The following is an 18,513-nucleotide window of genomic DNA, read 5'->3' on the forward strand; positions in this document are numbered from 1 at the left end:
CAAGAGAGCGAGGAAGTTGCCTGGAGGAGGCACGTTCTGTGGTCTAGTTCTCCCCGCAGCAGGGACCTGACCCGGCCCTTCTCAGCCTCATGTACAAACCTCTTCTCCCCACCCTGCACCCTACCCACGGTGCAGTTGCTGTCTTCATCCATTTGTCCTCTCTGTGCAGGCTGAGCCCTCTCGCTGTCTCTGCCCATCGGAACATCAGCCCTGGACCCTACCCTCTCCTGGTAGATGCAGACACGGCCACCTTGCTTTGCTGACCTTGAACCCCCTGTCTGGCTCCTGGGGCCTCTCAGCTGTGTGTCAGTCGGCATGACCCACTGGTGGGGCTTGCCCTGCCCTACAGCTGACCTGACACTACTTTAGGAGTGTCCCAAGAGGTCTCAGAGTCTCAGTCCACACCAAGGCACTGAAGAAGAACCGGCCCTTCCTCCCCTGAATAGGCTGGCAAAGAAAAATAGGCAGCCGCTTCCAAGAGCATCCTCGCCAAAAGGCTGCAGGAGGCTAGGTTGTCTGTGCCTCCTTCCAAGAGAAAAATTCCTCTGACTTGGGACAAACTGCAAGATACTGTGTTGAGTGCTTACTAACAGCTTTGCCCTCTGACCACAGGGCATCCGGGTCGATCATTACCGCAAGCCAATGAGATAAGCATTATCTCCGTTAGATGATGCAGCCAAGTCTAAGGAAGTCTTAGCAGCCAGCTAAGAGCCCAGCTTCAGAGCCTTTCCGCTACCCAGCCCCCAACAGCTTCCCTCCCCATCTCAGCCCAGACTGGCAGCTACCTCTCTCCCTTAAGTTACAGTAACAACCCCGCTGCCTGTATCCTATCCAGCAGGTACAGACGGAGGGCAGAGGGAGGACCGGGTCTAATGCGGAAAGAAGCCGAGGCAGTGATGCGCTCACAACCAGGCAGGAACCTCACCGCAGCGGGTATTGGGACAGAGTGACCATCTCCAGCTGGGCAGTCAGAGAAGGCTTCACATGCAGGGACAGGCAAGTTGGGTCTTGAAGAATAGGCAGGACCCTGACCCAGGAGCACAGCGGGGGATGGGGGGCGGGTGGAGGGGGCCTGTGCTTGTGAGCAGGGTGGCAGGACCAGCTGTAGGACCAGAGGAACTCTGGCCTGGGGGCGCTGGAGCCCCTGCTGGAGGCCCAAACACGGCGGGAGTTGTGTTCTATGGGCGCTGGTGGGGGCAGGGAGGGAAGGAATGGTCTCGAACAGAGGACCAGAGCTGCCCTCCGCGTGTTCAGGGAGCCCTGGGGCCCCTCTGGTGCTCTGCCCGCTGGCTGCCCCCTCCTCCACTCCCGGCCACAGGCCCAGAGACCGGCCTCCTCTTCCGCCAGCCCCTGTCACTCTTTCCAGGAGCTCCACCCCCCAGGTCGGCTTCGGAGGGACACAGTCTCCCAGCCCCCTCATTTCCTCGATGCTTCTAGGGTGCCTTTTCAGTCCAAGGCATTTTCCGCTGATCCCTGGGGGAACCCTTGGTGACTGCAGTGTGAGGTTACACAGGTGTCAGGACTCGGGGGCAGACACCCCTGGTTCCCAGAGCCGGCCTGCCTGCTGAGACATCACAGAAGCCTCTTTGGACTTCCATGCTGCACTTTAACTCCTGTTGATACAGCTTGCCAACCTCCCTGTCCCTTCTGGTCTCCTGGCCTCACAACCAGGAGAAGCCCCCTGAGGGACGGCTCCTCCCAGCACAAAAGGCCTCCCAGGCAGAGCAAACAGGGCTGTCTGCATCTCTGCGGACAGCCAGATAGGTGGTGCCATCTCCCAGGGCCCTCCTTGGGGAGGGATGGATTGGCTTAAGCAGCAGCATTGAGAATGGGGAAGGAGGCTCCTGTCTAGATAAAGGGCAGTGAGTGGGTGGACAGGATAATGGTGAGAAAGGACAGAACCAGAACAGTGGAGAAGCAAAGTAAAGGGAGTCCCAGTGCCAGCCGGGGATGTGCCTGATCTAATTTCATCCCCTCAATGATACGCGTTACAAGGAGAGAGGCGGAGCTCAGTCTAGGTAAAGACCTCACCCCAGCTCTGCCAGACTACAAGGCCCTTCACAGGCAGGACCCCCTTCTCCACCACCTGTTTCCTTACCCTACACATGGCTGAGGGGTCTTTGGAATACGCGGTTCATTCCGATAGCACACTCCCTCTGCTCGGAGCTCACAGTTGACCCTCGTGTTGAGTCCAAGCTCTGGAATCATGAATGGTGTCATGGTCTCCTAATGAAGTACCCACCCTCCCCCGCCCCCGCTCTTCCGCTGTGCTGTCTGCACCCACAAACAGCTTGATTGCTCTTTCACATTCCCCAGTCTCCCGTGCCCCGGCCTCTCCCACCTAGTCCGGGTCTTGCCCCTCGTCTGCTATGCCCTTGTCCTCCTCTAACATTGCAGCTTCCGGAAAGCCCTTCCTGATGAACCCCACTCAGCTGGGTGACTGATTGGATGGGGGGAGATGGAGAGGAAGAGTGTAGACTGCGCTGTCTGTTCACCAGCCACCTGTAGCTGCTTAAATTTAACTTGTTGAAATTAAAAATTGGGTCCCTGGGCTTCCCTGGTGGCGCAGTGGTTGAGAGTCCGCCTGCCGTTGCAGGGGACACGGGTTCGTGCCCCGGTCCGGGAAGATCCCACGTGCCGCGGAGCGGCTGGGCCCGCGAGCCATGGCCGCTGAGCCTGCGCGTCGTCTGGAGCCTGTGCTCCGCAAGGGGAGAGGCCACAGCAGTGAGAGGCCCGCGTACCGCAAAACAAAACAAAACAAAACAAAAATGGGTTCCTCAGTTGCATCAGCCACATTTGAAGTGCTCAGCAGCACGTGGAGTTAATGGCAGATGTGGAAGGTTTCCGTCCTCCCAGAAAGTTCTGTTGGACAGTGCTGGTCCGGAAAGACTCCTGGGTTAGGAGTCCCCTCAGCTAAGAAGAACCAGGAGCAGGCTTGGGAGGGGACGGGGAGGTTCAGTTTGGGACACTGAGTTTAAGGGTCTATAGGATCTTCACGTGGAAACGTCCAGTAGGAAATTAGGGGTTCGCATCCTCGTCTACCCTAATCTCCCCTAAACAGGTTCAAAATTCAACCAAGGTCCTCTCCTTGGGAATTGCAAAGGCCTTACTAAAATCCAATTCTAAACATCCCTAGGAAACCTCTAGAAGGCAGCTCTGTTGAAATGGGACTCAGGGTAGATGCTGTGTGTGTCTGTAGGGTCTGTGTCTGGCTAGGGGTGGCTTGGGAAGGGAGAAGGTGGTGATGAAAAGCAATGATAGGGCTGTGTTGGCTGGAGCTGGCCTGAAATTGTGACCTCAGTTATCGCTTGGAGGAAGGGAGTAGAGAAAGCAGGGGTCTGAGGATCTCTGCTTAGACCCTGAGATCATCAGAGTTGAAATGAATCCTAGGCATGGTCCCATGTGCATCTCCATGGGACCTCTGCCATTTATAGGACCACAGGTGCAAGAAAAAAAAAATCATTTACCTTTTCTAACTGCATTCTTCAAAGTCTTCCCTCAAACTCTTCCCACCAGGATAAGCCAGACACCATTGTCCTTCTGTGGTTCACTCCTGACATTCGCACGGTTGTTCTGAGCTCGCGTGGCTTTGAACATGCAGCCCCACGCCCCTTCTCTGGCTCGTGCAGAATTCTCGCCTTGGAGCTAGACTCAGACCTCAGGGTGTGAGGAGAAGCAACCAGCCCTGTACCCTCTGCCTTTCCTTTTCCTGCCCCAGCCGTTCTAGGAAAGACAGAACTCCCAGGGGCACGTTTAACTACAAGTTTTGCCCGAGGCTTAGTCTCAGCGAGAAAGAGGAGAATGGGCCAGGCAGCTAGCAGGGAGCAGGGGCATGAAGCAGTCCTCTGAGTGAGCCTTGCCCCGGCCCTCAGGAGTCTCCACTCATCCAACCAGGAGGGGAAAAGACCACCACCCAGGCTGCGGGCTGGTGACTGTCTTCATGGCGATGCTAAGAAGGGCCCAGCAAGAAACCACGGGACGCCCCCTGGTGGTGGTCCTCAGCCCTGGCTGCTCTCCAGCTAATATCAGGTTCCTGCCCTGGAGATTCTGGTTTAACTGGTCAAGGGTAGGGCCGGGTACTTTAAAAACCCTTCCATTCCTCACCACCCTGCCACACCTCACCCAGGAGATCCTAATGTGCAGGCTTGATTTATAGCCTTTGTTCTAGGGCACAACCCCATTCAAAGCTGCTCTCAGGACTCTCTGTGGTGGCTGTAGTCTGTGGCTTGGTGAAGTGTCCATGAGGCTGGCACCACAGCCCAGAGACCACAGGATGGGAGACCTGTGCCACCAGCTCTGCTAGAACAGACTCGCACTCAGCATGTCCGTGGGGCGACAGGTGTCTTCTGCTCCGCCTCTCTTACCCCATGCCCACGTGACGCTGGTGACTGGTGGCCCCACACTCAGCCCATGAGGGTGACACTCAAAGGCGAGCCTGCGGGTTGGCTGGGGTTGGAGCTGGCCAGTGGCTGGGGCAGAAGATCCCTCTTCTCTGACAATTGCACAATATCCTCGAGTTGGAGGGGCTGCTCCAGCAGTGTGAAGAGGGAGAGAGGAGACGTAGAGGGCCCTAGGGCACCTGCCCTGCTCCCACCTGCAGTCCCGCCCTGTCCCCTCCCAACGGTGGGCCAGCCCTGGCACAGCCAGAGAGGAAGGAGAAGCTGCTGGCCGCTGAGCCCAGGACTGGTCACACAAGGCTAGTCTGAGCAATCCCAGGCCCGCCGCAACCTGCCCTGCAACTCGCAGACCAGGCCAGGCCAGCTGATAGGGGCAGGACAGAGCTCCCTGAGCCGCTGCCAAGGAGGAAGTCCCTGCCTGGCAAGCTCCACACCAAGCCCAGATACCTCCCCTCCAGGTGACATCACCACCACCCACCTCCCCACGTCTGCCCCCGCCTCCTCCCCAGCGGGAACTCACACACGATCATATACACACCGCACCGCACACGCGCACATGCATACGCCAGACCAGCCCCCATAGCCAGCCTGGCGCCACGGGTCAGTCCACCTCTAAGGCAGGGACTCAGATCCACAGCTTTATGATAGTCAGATTTGAAACCGGCCATATAACTGGACACAGCAAAGGGTGAAGGGTGAGGCAGGGGGACCAGGACCCATGTAGGATCACTCGTGGGCGGTTGGAGCAGACCCTTCCTTCCCCGCAAGAGATTGTACGGCAGACCCGGGCCCTGGGACCAGAGCCACCAGGAAGGCGGTCGGTGCAGCAACAGGCTCTTGGCTGGGGCTTTCAACTGGAAGTGGAAAACTCCTCCAAACTTTCAGCTCCTGCCCTTGCACAAAGCACGGGCGTCTGGTTGTCCTGACCGCGCCCGAAGAAAGGGGCCAAGTCACACAGACGTGAGCTGGGAGGGAACACTTCCCTCTCCTCTGTGCCTCCCTCCTTCTTCAGAGAGAGCTCTAGGATGCAAGAGCCCCTGTGGACTCGGGGGCAAGTGATTAAAGGTGGCAGGAACCTTGGGAATAAAGAGGGAACTCACTTTGGGGGCTTGAGTCCAGGTACAGGAGGAAGAGGCTGAGAGTTGGCTAGAGACACACGTGGAGGAAGGGCTGAAAGGAGATCTCTGAGCCGGGGGTCCCTTCCCCAGCTACAACCTCAGTATTCCTCTCCCTATCCCTCCACCACCCAGGGGACCAGGTTCCCGTCTCCTCTCAAGGTCTAAGGGGCAGCTGCAAGGACAGGGAAGGGGCCCTGCCAGAAGCCCAGCGTCACTTGCACCAACCTCTCTTCCTTACAGGTAAGGAGACTGCAGGTTGTCTAAACTTCCGTCTGGGCTCCAGGCTCAGCCCCGGCCAGAATGGCCAGTGAGGGCTCCTTGCCCTCGAGGAAGGCGACAATGCCCTGCTTTTAGCTCCAGAGGGCCAGCTGCAGGGGTGTGCAGCCTACCCCGTCCTGGGTGTCCAGCTGGGCACCGGCCTTGACCAGCACTCTGAGGATGGCCATGTTGCCCTTGAGGGCGGCCAGGTGGGCAGGCGTCCAGCCCACCTTGTTGCGGGCGTGGACGTCTGCATGGTGCTCCAGGAGGTTGATGACGCTCAAGAAGGCCCCCCTCTGGACTGCCAGGTGGAGGGGCGTCCAGCCTGACTGCTCGGGAGCATTGGGGTCAGCCCCACACTGCAGCAGTGTGGACACCACCACCTCTGCCCCATGACGGGCAGCCAGGTGCAGGGGGGTCCAGTTCATGCCTCCGGGAGCCCCCACGTCTGCGTGGCTCTCAGCCAGCAGGTGGATGATCTCCAGGTGGCCCTTGTAGGCTGCTAGATGCAGGGGCGTCCAGCCCTGGTGGGTCGGCAGCTCGAGGCTGGCGCCGTACCTGAGCAGCATCTTGCCGACAAGGTGCTTGCCCCTGGCAGTGGCGATGTGCAGTGGGCTGTAGCCTCTCTGGTCAAGGGCATCAGCGGCCGCCCCACTCTTTAATAGGTGTTGGATGGCCCTCACTTTGCCTCGCTCCACCGCCAGGTGCAGTGGTGTCCTCAGGTTTCTCTGCCGAGCATCCAACTCGGCCCCCTGGCCTGTTAGCAGCTTGACCAGGCTGACATGGCCAAAGTAGGCGGCCACGTGGAGAGGGGTCTTGCCCTCAGCCTCCTGCAGGTTGGGGTCAGCCTGACGGGAGACCAGAAGCCGTGCCACATTCTCAAAGTTGTTCTGTACAGCCAGGTGGAGCGGGGTCCACCCCCCGTGCTCCTGGGCATCCACACGGGCCCCGTGGTCCAGAAGGAGGCGGGCAGTGCGGTCGTCCCCATTCTGGGCTGCGAAGTGCAGTGGGGCCCAGCCGTCCTCGTCCACCAGGTTGGCGTTGGCACCATGCTTCAGGAGCAGGGCACAGAGGTCGGGGTGCTGGTCCTGGGTGGCGACGAGGAGGGGAGTGTAGCCGCAGGCCGTCTGGCAGTCCACGTCAACCTCCTGGGCCAGCAGAAGCCTCACCCGCTCCAGGCGGCCCTGAGCCACCAGGAAGTGGAGGGCAGTGACCTTGTTCTCACGGATGCGCAGCTGCTCATCGCTCAGGACCAGGCTCTCACTGTCTGAGGGAGTCAGGACCCGCTTCAAGTAGTCTCCTGAATCTGCTGGGACGAAGGTGAGATTGAGAAGAGGACCTCTAACCTGTCCAGAGGTCATCTCGGCCATCCCCCTGCCTCCTGGAAGTACCAGCCAGGAACAAAGACATAGGAGTGAGGGCAACGTCTTTCCCAGCATCCCGGATCTCTATGCAGGCTCCACTGCCCTAGAGAACTGACTCTGGCAGCTCTTCCCGTAAGGATGAGGCAGAAAGAGGCCGGGGTGCAAATCCTGACTCTACCTCTTGGCATCACGTGTTCCCTGCCTCTTTGAGTTTCCAGCTCCTGATCCGTAAGGGGACACGAACAATGCCCCACCTCATGCTACCACTGGGAGGACAAATCATGTCATGTAGGTAAGAACTCCCCCAGCAGTGCTTGGCACAAAGTAAATAAATGCAAATTGGAGATGAATTTGCAGCTGAGCTCCGAGATCTGAACTCCTCCTGAGCCATTAAGGACCCACTTCCTCCTGCTCTACCCAGTGGTGTATTAGAATTAAAAGCAACAATTTCCAAAACAAAAAAAACAAACAAATGAAAATCACTGCTCAGCCCAAACCCCCAGAGATTCTGATTAAATTATTCTAGGGTGGCTCAGGCATTGTATACTTTTTCATTCCCCAAGTAATTCTAATACGCAACCGGAGGTGAAAACCAATGCTCCTCCCCGGCCAGGAAGGGAGGAGTCCGGCCTCAAAAGGACACCGACTTGAAGGGGAAGCAGAGCCAGGCCCCCGGGGGCATGTGCATTTCTGGAGCACAGGGCCGGGTGCCAGGAAAGGGAACCCGGACTCCTGATTTGTGACAGGCCTGGGGGGGAAGGGGGGCCAGGGAGGATGGGGACAGGATATGGTTTGAGTTCACTTTCTCCTCCGCTGTGGGTTCTCTGGTTCCAGCTGCGCACTCTGGACTCACCGCTGTCTGTTAGCTCCTGGCTGATCTCCTCACTGACCTGGGGAGGGAGAACCAGAAGACAGGGGGCGGATCAGAGGATCAGGGCAGTCCTGGCCTATGCCGGCCTCCACTCCTCCCTTCACCTGTCAGGACTCACATTCCACCCTGTCCTAGGAGACCCCCTCCTCTCTCATCCCTGCCACCAGCTGTGTCTAGGGGAAAGCCCCGAGCAGAGGACGCCCTGCCAGAAAGAGGTGGCCCAGGGCCTTGACTTCCCCTTGGGCCACAGGGAAGGCAGGGCGGCCCTGTGGGTTCAGCCAGGAGCCCCACGGAAGCCCACAGCTGGTTCCCAGGTGAGGGAAAGGACAGCAGAGCCAGGATGACGCTGACCCATAGGGTGTGAGAGCCTGGGAGAGCCGAGGTCTCCCTCTGCAGGACAGGCTCTGTTTAATGTCACGCATGTGAGGGATGGCACGTCCTTCTCAGAGGCTCTGAGCCACGGCTACCACCAGCCCTTAGAGCATCTTCGAGCAACTTAAGAAAAGGTGTCCCCGAGTGGCTGCCCAGCTTGGCGAGCAGAGCGTGCACTGGCTCCGGTCCCCACCTGCCCCTCAGCCAGGCAGCCTCATGAGGAGGGACCTGTGCGCACATCCTCAACGCCTGCCGGAGACCAGGCCCGCCCCATGCTCACCTCCCGGGGCCGGCGCAGACACGCTGTGCGGGACACCTTCCTGGCCAGGGCCTCGCTCTCTGGGTCAGCCACAGGACTCTGGAGCAGGGACAGCAGCGTGTCTGTCTCCACTGTGATGTCTGCTCCAAAAAAAGCAAAAGAAAGTGACAGGCTGGGCTGCAGTTCTTCCTCATTTTAAATACCCTAATATGTCCCATGTCCCCCCTCCCAAAACCCATCCCTGGGCTCAGGGGCATCCACACATGCGCACCAGAAGGCCGGCAAGCTAGGGTCCTGCCTTGGCTCAGTGGGGCCACATTTGGCAAGTCCCTGGCCCTTTTGGAGGGTCAGACCTGTTCCATAAAGCATTGCTAAGATGCTCACGCTTACACACGTGCATACATTTGCATAGTTCCTAAAGGAGTGGATGACCGCAAGATCCATCACGCCTGTGATCTCATGGTCTGGGAACATTTTACCAATGAGGACACTGAAGCCTGAGAGGACGCAGGCTAACTGGAGCCTCAGAGCCGGGCCCAGATGCCTTCCAGCAATGAAGGTTTTCTATTCTACCTCCCATAAGGTTACACATTAACCCAAAGAGACCAGACCGCAGTCCTCAGCTGCCACCGGCCCTCTGCCATCCACACCCCCCACCCTCCCACCCCCTGCCAACACCGCACTGTGGTACAGAGTCTGCCCTAGTGCCATGCAGGGCCCTCCCTGCAGAGCTTTCAGGAGTGGCCCTGGGCTTCAACCACCGCTCCTGGCCCGTGGGCCCCCCCAGCCCCACCCATCTCCCTCATCCCTGTGTACATCAGGCTGATGAGAACCTGGAAAGCAGGGCCTCTTCTTGGGGTCCTGGTCCCAACAGCGCCTCATCAGGTCCACCATATGCTGGGCCTCCGCCGGCCACTCATCAGAGACAGGCTGCAGGGAGGGCCGCAGGCCTGCGGCCACTCGCACCATAATGGTCATCATGTTGAAGCCTGTGAGAGGGGGCCCAGGCTATGCGGGTACTGAGGCAGGGCCAGAGGGGCTGGGCAGGCGATGGGGGCTCTGAGGATCCCGACAGGGTGGTGCACACAGCAGGGGCCCCATAAATGCACAGTAAGTTAATAACTAGATTGCAGGCTGACTTGAGGCTCAGATTTGAGCAGCTGGGTCTCTGGTCCAGCTCCAACCCCTCCCAGGCCGAGACCGGCCATGGCCCCTCACTGCGGGCTTTTGCTGTCCAAAGATGGCAGGACTGACCAGCAGGCCTAGTTACAGGCTCTGATTTCGAACTTTGCTGGATTATCCAAATTCCCTGACAATCTATTTGCCTGACACCTGGGTGGCAGGGTTGGGGGTGAGAGAAACAGAAAAGAACACTTTGAAGCAAAGGAACTAGAGGCAGAGAGTATGGCCTGGGCTAAGGGTTGCCCTTTCTTTCACCGTCATGTGAGCTCTAGAAAGTAGGGGGAGGAAGGAAGGAGGGTGAGAGGACGGGAACCTTTAAAGAGCAATACGGTCCCCAAGAAAAACCTGCCGCCTGCCCCTGCCCCCACGAACCCCCAGCCTCCCAGCCCCTTCCAGGACCCCATCTGACGGTGCCACTGTCACGTGCTACCTGAATACGGTTTCTTCTGAGTGAGGATCTCCCAGATGACAATCCCGAAGCTGCAGATGGGGGAAAGTGCCCCCTGAGTGGCGTTCTCGGATATCCAGCAGGGGGGCCCCACGGACCACACAAACCTAGGCAATGCCTCTCCAGCCAGAATCCCCCCGCATCCCTCCTCCTCCCACGTGGGCAGGGAGGGGCCAGACCTCATCCTTGTCCTGCCCGGCCCTTTGGGCCTTGGGGTCCAGGCAGGGCGTTGACAACAAGCTACGCCCTGGGTATGTGGCCTGGAGCCCAGCCTCCATCTCACCTGTACACATCGTATTTGGGACCTGGACCCTTGTTGCTCTCCAGGAACATCTCAGGGGGGATGTAGCTGAGGGTGCCCTGCAGAGCTGACCTCTTGATGTACTGCATCTGGGCCGACTGTTCCATCCACTTGGACAGGCCAAAGTCTGAAACCTGGGAGGAAGCCCGGATGGGGATGGGGGGAAATACAGTCTTGCCTCTAGAAAACTGCCTGAGTTTCTCATCCCTCCCACTGTCTTCACTACCAGTGTAGTGTAGCCGCTGAGGCCATAAGCTCTCTCCCAGCACTGCCATGTACCACAGGATGACCTTGAGCAAGTTACTTATTTTCTCAGAACCTCCATTTCCTCATCTATAAAAGGGAAACAAGGTAAGTACTTAACTCACAGTGCTAGCATGAGCACTAAATAAGGAAATATACAAAAGGCACTTAGAACAGTGCCTGGCACATGGTAAGTACTTGGAAGGTGTGGCCATTACCCAAAGGGACTGTGGAAAAAGTGGCATCTTTGGTGAGCTTCTGTTCATCCCACTTTCACGGGCCCTGAAGCATTGACACCATGTATATTTATCTCTGACTTTGCTTCCATCCATTGATTCATTCATACATCAATAAACTGACAATTCACTGAGTGCCAGCTAGGCCGGATACTGAGGATCAGGGAGCAGATAAGAATGATGAAACCCTCGCACCCATTACTCTCCTAAGTGCTTATTCAAATGGGGGTATAGTCGCTAATGAAATAGTTTCACAAATGACTATATACTTACAATTGGGGTTAGCAGTATAAAAAGAGAGGTACGGTGAGGGTATATAACAGGGGCCCACGGGGGTGGATCAGGGAAAACCTCCCTGAGGAGGTGCTGTTTAAGCTGAGAGAGACCTGAAAGATGTGTAGGCCTTTGCTGGATAAAGAGGGAGTGGGGGAACACTGTTCCTGGCAGTGGAAACAGCATGTGCAAAGGTCCTGGGGCAGAAATGAAAGCGGGGCGTGTTTTAGGAACTGAAAAGATGGCCATCATGACCTTTCTTAAGAACATCTCATTTACACACATTCTCACCTGAAGCAAAGAATGGGATAGAGATTATTCTACCCACATTAGAAATGGAAGACTGGCATTCAAAGAGGGGTTTTGCAGACGTCCTGATACCCAGTTTCATGCACCAAATTTCATTGTACATCTATCTGTTTTAGGTGTGATCCCTGCCTTCGGCATTTGTCCATGAAGGGAGCTGCTTAAAACTCTTGACAGGGGACTTCCCTGGTGGTCCAGTGGCTAAGACTCCACACTTCCAATGCGGGGAGCCCGGGTTCGATCCCTGGTCAGGGAACTAGATCCCACATGCATGCCGCAACTAAAAAGCTCCCGCATGCCACAACTAAAGATCCCGCATGCTGCAACTAAAGATCCCACATGCCACAACTAAGATCTGGTGCAGCCAAATAAATAAATATTAACAACAACAACAAAAACTCTTGACAGGCCAGTCAGGCAGTAAAAAATCCTGTTCATCTGGAGAAGGCTCTGGAGTGAAAGGGGGCAGAGGGGTTCACTAGGGTCCTTACCTTGACATGCATGTGGCTGTCCAGGAGGATGTTGCCTGGCTTGAGGTCCAGGTGGAGAAGTGGTGGGTTAATGCTGTGGAGGAAGTTCATGGCCAAGCCGGTCTCATGGATGATGCGGAACTTGAGCTGCCAGCAGAGGCTGTGAGTGGGCAGCATCTTCTCCAGGGAGCCGTTGGCCATGAACTCCATCACAACACCCAGGGGCTGCTCGCATACCCCGTAGATGGACACGATGTACTGAAACTTGATCTTCTCCATCTTGGTTGCTTCTTCAATGAGGCAATTCACATCAGAGCTATGGAGGGGCAGGAGCGAGAGACGGAAGGAGCTGACCCTTTAATTACAAGAGCAACTAGCAGGACACACAAACTAGACTTGATACCAGGTTGTGCAGACCCAGAGATGCCTTGGGAGCTTGCAAGGTAATGGAGGGGGAAAGAGAGACACGAGGGGATGTCCAGTGGATGCACAGATTAGGGTCCAGATGGCTCCAGCAACAAGACAGGAAGTAAAGGGGTCTGCAAATTTAGGAGCCAGCCCATTCTACAGAGGCGGCCACAAAAAGCCTGCCATTTATTCTGGCCACTTCTATATGTCTACCTCCCCTAGGAGATCGCAAGCCCATGGAGGACCAAAATTATGCCTCCTGCTTCTCTTTTAAAATATGATTTATTGAGGAACCACCTCACAATGGTCAGAATGGCCATCATTAAAAAGTCTACAAATAACAAATCCTGGAGAGGATGTGGAAAAAAGGGAACACTCCTACACTTTTGGTGGGAATGTAAATTGGTGCAGCCACTATGGAAAACAGAAAACTAAACATAGAGCTACCGTGTGATCCAGCGATCCCACTCCTCGGCAGATATCCAGACAAAACTGTAACTCAAAAAGATACATGTACCCCTATGTTCATAGCAGCACTATTCACAATAGCCAAGACATGGAAACAACCTAAATGCCCATCGACAGATGAGTGGATAAAGAAGATATGGAACATATATGCAATGGAATACTACTCAGCCATAAAAAATGAAATAATGCCACATGTGTAGCAACATGGATACAACTAGAGATTATCATACTAAATGAAGTAAGTCAGAAAGAGAAAGACAAATACCATATGATATCATTTATATGTGGAATCTAAAATATGACACAAATGAACCTATCTATGAAACAGAATCAAGGACACAGAGAACAGACTGGCGATTGCCAAGGGGCAGGGAGTTGGGGGAGGGATGGAGTGGGAGTGGGGTTAGCAGATGTAAGCTTTTATATAGAGAACAGATAAACAACAAGATCCTACTGTATAGCACAGAGAACTATATTCAATATCCTATGAGAAACCATAATGGAAAAGAATATTAAAAAAATAATGTATATATATATGTATAACTGACTCACTTTGCTGTACAGCAGAAATTAACACAACATTGTACATCAACTATATCTCAATAAAAAACATTGAAAAAAAATTGAAAAAATATATCATTTATTGACTTTTTGATGGTGAAAGTAATATATATACCTTGTAGAACATCTAGGGAATAGAAAAGAAAGTTAGGGAATTCCCTGGTGGTCCAGTGGTTAGGACTCAGTGCTTTCACTGTGGGGCCTGGGTTCAATCCCTAGTCGGGGAGCTAAGATCCTGCAAGCCTCATGGCACAGCCAAAAAAAAATAATAAAAATTGTAATAATAATTAAATCATCACTAACCCAACCCTCTAGAGTTGGCCTCTGTTAATAATTTAGCGTATCCTTTTACAATACATTTCAAGGAACCTCTCTCCTTTTCTCCCTCCCTGTCACTCCTTTCTCCTCCACTCCCTCTTGCCATCACATAGTGTGGGCTGTTCTGCGATCTGCTTTTCCTTGTTGGTGTAGCGGAGCACTTCCTGCATCGTTATTCTCTCAAAGCAAGCTCGGTAATGGCTGCACGGGATTCCATTTTGGAGATGAAGTATAAGTTTTCATCTTGGTACTCCCCACAGCACATGGCCACGTACAGCACAAGGCATCTTTGTTGAACTGAACAGAAGTCAATACTTAAAGGAAAGCCTTACAAAATAAGCATTTGCAAACTTTTCACTCTTTTCACTGTATGTGCCACAAAACAGCAAATATGCAAATTGTTATAAATTGTTCTGGGATTGCGGGGATGAAGATTGAGGAGAAATGACATCTTTAAAAAGCAGAGTATTTGCAAAGCTGCACTGGCACTGCAGTCAGAGGCTGCTGGAAATGTGCTCACAGGGCCTCCCTGGGAAGCCAGCCCTCTGAGACTCCTCTGCTCCAGGGAAAAGCACCTGCTCTCCCTCGCATCTGGACAGGTTGGCTAGTCCTGGTTTCTGCCATTCTTGTCTTTACTGCTTTACTGTTCAAGGACTCTCCCCCTCAAACCTCTGCAATATTTTTTCTTTTATCTGTCTCCTCTTGTACTTTTGAAGTCACAAGAACTGAGAAGACACCTGTCATGAAGTGGAAAAAGCAAGGGATCTGGGATCACGTTGCCCTGCTTTCGAATCCCAATTTCACCTTATTCTCTGTATGACCTTGAACAAGCAAACTCTCTGGGCCTCAGTTTCTTAACTGTAAAATGGGAACAACAGTAACTTGCACAACTCCCCTGGACACCCCGACTTCTTGAAAGTGTTTGCTACACCTGTTGTCTTTCTCTTTTCTTCATCTCCCCCCATCCCCTTTCATCTGGTTTCTGGTCTTAATACCTCACTGACAGGCTGTTGCTAGTCACCCATGACCCCCATGTTGCTTGAGCCTACAAGCAATTTTCTCGCTCTCAGTGTAGGGTCAGTGCCTACTTTGCGGGCTCCTATTGTGTGACCTGATCATTAGGCCCAGTCCCGGGCCCTCTTCTTTCCTCTTCTCATTCCGTACTCTGTCTCTAGGCAACCTCAGCATCTCCAACTGGGTATTCGACACTTTACGTGTCTAAAGCTGAACTCTTGATTCTCCCCTCAAACCCGCTCCCCCCTCAGCCTTCTCCATCTCAGTGAACGGGGCCTCCATCCCTCTAGCCCTCAAAGATCTTGCTTATCCTGGACTCCTCTCTTCCTCTCCTTCCCACAAGCTGCCCCTCAGCACATTCCGTCAGCTCTACCTTCAAAATATAGCAAGAATCTGACCACTGGTGACCACCTCTATCCACTGGCATCTTGGCCCAAGCCTCCTAACTGGTGCCTTTGCTTCTCTCTCTTCCCCTCCACCACACAATGGCCTACAAAGCCCTCTATGACCTGCCCCACCATGTCAAGCTTGTTCCCTCCTCAGGACCTTTTGCATTTGCTCGTCCCTCTGCCTAGAACACTAAGAGAGCCTGAGAGAGCCACATGGTTTGCTCTTTCTTTGCTTCAAATCTTTATTCTCAAATAGTACTTAATTAGGAAGGATTTCAAGCCTATAGAAAATAGCAACCCTGCTCCATCAATCCTTATCCCCCCAGAAGAGAATGAAGGAGGAGAAGATGCCCACAGGAAGATGAGAAAAACAGTGAGAAGGGAGAGTCTGACGGTGAACAGGAAGATGCAGAAGGGGAAGGGGATGAAGTGAAGGGAGGGGAGAATTTGGATGTGACGGAGAAGGTGATAAGATGAAGAAAATGAGGAGGATGAAGGGGAGGAAGAAACTAGGAAAGCTGAAGGAAAGACTCCAAACAACCTGCACAAAACCCTACCTTGCTTTATTTGTTCTTGAGTTCCGTATTGGCTGGACTGCTCAAATGGAGTTGGTAGCTTTTCTTTTAAGGTAGCTGTGATACAAACCCTAGGACACCCACCCACGCAAAGAACCAAAGAAGAGTTCCTGTGACATTCTGCCTCCACCCATTTAGTCCCTCTCGGAAATCTACCACCGAGCATTATAACAAATTTATAGGCGACGACAAAATTATAAGCATTGTCAGAGTTTCGTGTAAGACCCTTGCGGTAGGGTGGAGAGCTGCGATTGGTAAGTCAACCATGTGTGGCTACCACTTACACTGAGATTGTAACAGCATTTTTCCTTTCTGTACAACAAAGAAGCTTGGTAAATAAAATCTTAACATTTTGGGCAAAAAAGCCCACAAATTACTATTTATTGGAAGATCAAAATTTCTTTTTGGAAGATCAGACTACTCAACTCTCCTCAGGTATTTTAACCAAAGAAAATGCCAGGTGGTTTGTAAGGGATACAGATAAAAATATTTGCTTGTTTGTTAGTTTTCTGTCTTCCTTCATTAGACTATAAACTCCACCAGGGCAGAGACTTTGTTTCGTTCACTTAGTGCCTAGAATGAGTGAACGTCATCTACGTCCTAGCTTCAAATACACCTATAACAAATGATTCACAAATTTTAATACTGTTAGCTCACAGCTTTACTCTGAAGTCTACTTGACAATTCTTCTTGGCTGCTTAGAGGCACCTTAAGCTCAACATGGAAAGCTTTCCTCTCTTCACCCACTTAACTCAGACTCATCTTTCATATTTCAGCTCAAGTGTATCTTCCTCAGAGAAGCCTTTTCTGATCTCCAACTCCAATAATAAGCCTTCATGGAACCACAACTCTCTCCTCTCTTACACCTCTCACAGCAGCACACTTACATTTACACGTGGGGTTATCTGATTAATGTCTTTTCTCCCCTATCTGCAAGCTCCTGGAGAATATTTAGAGGGCTATATCTGTGGCATTCATCTTTATATCTCAGGGTCCAGCACAGAGCCTGGCACATAGTAGGTGAGCAATAAACATTCATCAGGAGGACAAATGAATTGAGATGATGGAAGGAGGATTCAGTGAAGTCATACTCATGAAACTCCTCGTATAGCACTCCACATGTGGCAGGCATTGATTACCGTAAATCCCTTAGTCCTTTCCACCCAAGGATTCCTGGAATTGGGAAGGGAATTGAGATGGGAGTTACTGTCAATGTCTCATGAGTAGTCTTGTCAATGCTTCAAAGGCTGTAAATGATTTGAATAGATCCTAGAATAACCTGACTCTACTCCCAAGCCAGGATGTTGAGGGAGGAAGGTGGGTGAGTCTGGGGCTATCTCACTTTGCCCTCATTCATTAAGCAGGTGGGGGTCTGGGAGTGAGAGAAGGGACTTGGGTGTGTGGGACCGGAGGCTGTGTCTTGGGAGCTTGCATAGTGACCACAGAGAATGACCAGAAAAGATGCCAATAGGAGTTGCTCCCTGCACCCCCAAGGCGCTCTAGGTGATGTCCCAGGAGGCTTGGGAGGAGGACATGGTTATCATCTCAGACTTCACATCCCAGAGTCTCCATGGCTGCACGAGGGGCGAGGGCACAGCCAGTACCAGCAAAGATGGGTTGAAGCAATGGGAAGGCAGAGATGGGTGGAAGCAATGGGAAAGAGGTAGTAAGAGGGAAAAGGAGGCCTGCCAGGGAGTGGTCATAGTACGTATAATGGGACCTGGGAGAAGCCAGAGACAAAAACAAGGACGGAGACAGCAGCATCCCAGGGTTGACCTGCTGGCAGTGCCGGTGTGAGGGCTGGACAGGCTCTCAGGCCAGCAGGCTGGGCAGCCTCCACCACCACCCCCTGCAAGCCCCCATCAGCCTGCACGGGCTGGGCTGGGACCACACCAGACAGGAGTTGCCCCTGGTGTGGAACCTGTGATTCCCCCCAGGTCACTGAGCATCACTGAGCCAAGTGCCACAGGCTCTGAGCAAGCCCAGCCCTGCCTGCGCTGCGAGTTAGGGGGTGGGTAGGAGGGTGGCAGAGGGTCATCCAGAGCAGTCATCACCAAGCCGACACCTGGAAGGAAGGTGAGGCTGGAAAGAAGGAGGCGCGACCAGTTTGGGAGGTTGAATGGAACAAAGGCGTATTTGGAGGGTAGTTCCTGCTCACCTTTGACCTCTGTGGATTTCACACATAGGTTTGATTCCACAAACAGAGCCAAGTTTATTTCAGAGCCGTAAACAGACAGGGCTGTGCCTGGGGAGCTCAGGGCACAGGACAGAGTTTAGAAAAGTGGAGAGGACAATTCTCAGCCGCAACCCGGCCGCCCCTCCCTCGGGAGCTCCCCGGGCCTCGGGCTTCCCTCCGCAAAAGGAGCGGGGAGGCAGGCGGGTACCTGATGGTGTCAGGCTGGAGGCAGCGGGAGCACTTGATGGCGTACTCGGTCCGCCAGCGCTTGTGCCGCGCCTGGAACACCTGGCTGAAGCCGCCGCTCGCCACTGGGCGCCAGGTGCCCTCGAAGTCGTCGCGGGTGAAGACGGGGAGGCCGCCCAGCCGCTGCTCCACGCCCGCGGCCATGGGGGTCGGCACAGCCTGGGCCCTCCAAGCCCCGCGCGCTCCCGGCCGGCCGGGCTGCACCCTCCGCTTCCTGCGAGGCAGGTTCCAGGAGGGTGGGGTTGCGAGCGGGGAGGAAC

The 18,513-nt window shown here is 54.0% G+C and overlaps 1 protein-coding gene across 1 annotated transcript; it reads right to left on the reverse strand.

Moving 5' to 3' along the window:
- Positions 1-5,034: 5,034 nt before the first annotated feature.
- On the reverse strand, positions 5,035-18,397 carry ANKK1 (ankyrin repeat and kinase domain containing 1). The gene is made up of 8 exons (XM_029207048.1): positions 18,216-18,397; positions 12,120-12,414; positions 10,553-10,704; positions 10,252-10,301; positions 9,473-9,628; positions 8,661-8,779; positions 7,991-8,027; positions 5,035-7,079 (listed from the first exon to the last, which is right to left on the reverse strand). The coding sequence occupies exons 1-8, from the start codon at positions 18,395-18,397 to the stop codon at positions 5,866-5,868; spliced, it is 2,205 nt and encodes a 734-aa protein (XP_029062881.1). The 3' UTR covers positions 5,035-5,865.
- Between the last annotated feature and the right edge of the window lie 116 nt (positions 18,398-18,513).

This window comes from Monodon monoceros, unplaced genomic scaffold, assembly GCF_005190385.1.
Source record: "Monodon monoceros isolate NGI ecotype Baffin Bay Population unplaced genomic scaffold, NGI_Narwhal_1 Super_Scaffold_7, whole genome shotgun sequence".
In the NCBI taxonomy this organism is placed as follows: domain Eukaryota; kingdom Metazoa; phylum Chordata; class Mammalia; order Artiodactyla; family Monodontidae; genus Monodon; species Monodon monoceros.

What these genes read in the sequence shown, in the direction of transcription:
- ANKK1 (XM_029207048.1), bottom strand. Translation starts at nt 18,397, where the DNA reads ATGGCCGCGGGCGTGGAGCAGCGGCTGGGCGGCCTCCCCGTCTTCACC. An exon ending in ACAGCCACATGCATGTCAAG is followed by an intron (nt 10,705 to 12,119) that starts GTAAGGACCCTA and finishes GCTTCCTCCCAG; the next exon opens with GTTTCAGACTTTGGCCTGTC. An exon ending in TCAGAAGAAACCGTATTCAG is followed by an intron (nt 9,629 to 10,251) that starts GTAGCACGTGAC and finishes CCCCTCTCACAG; the next exon opens with GCTTCAACATGATGACCATT.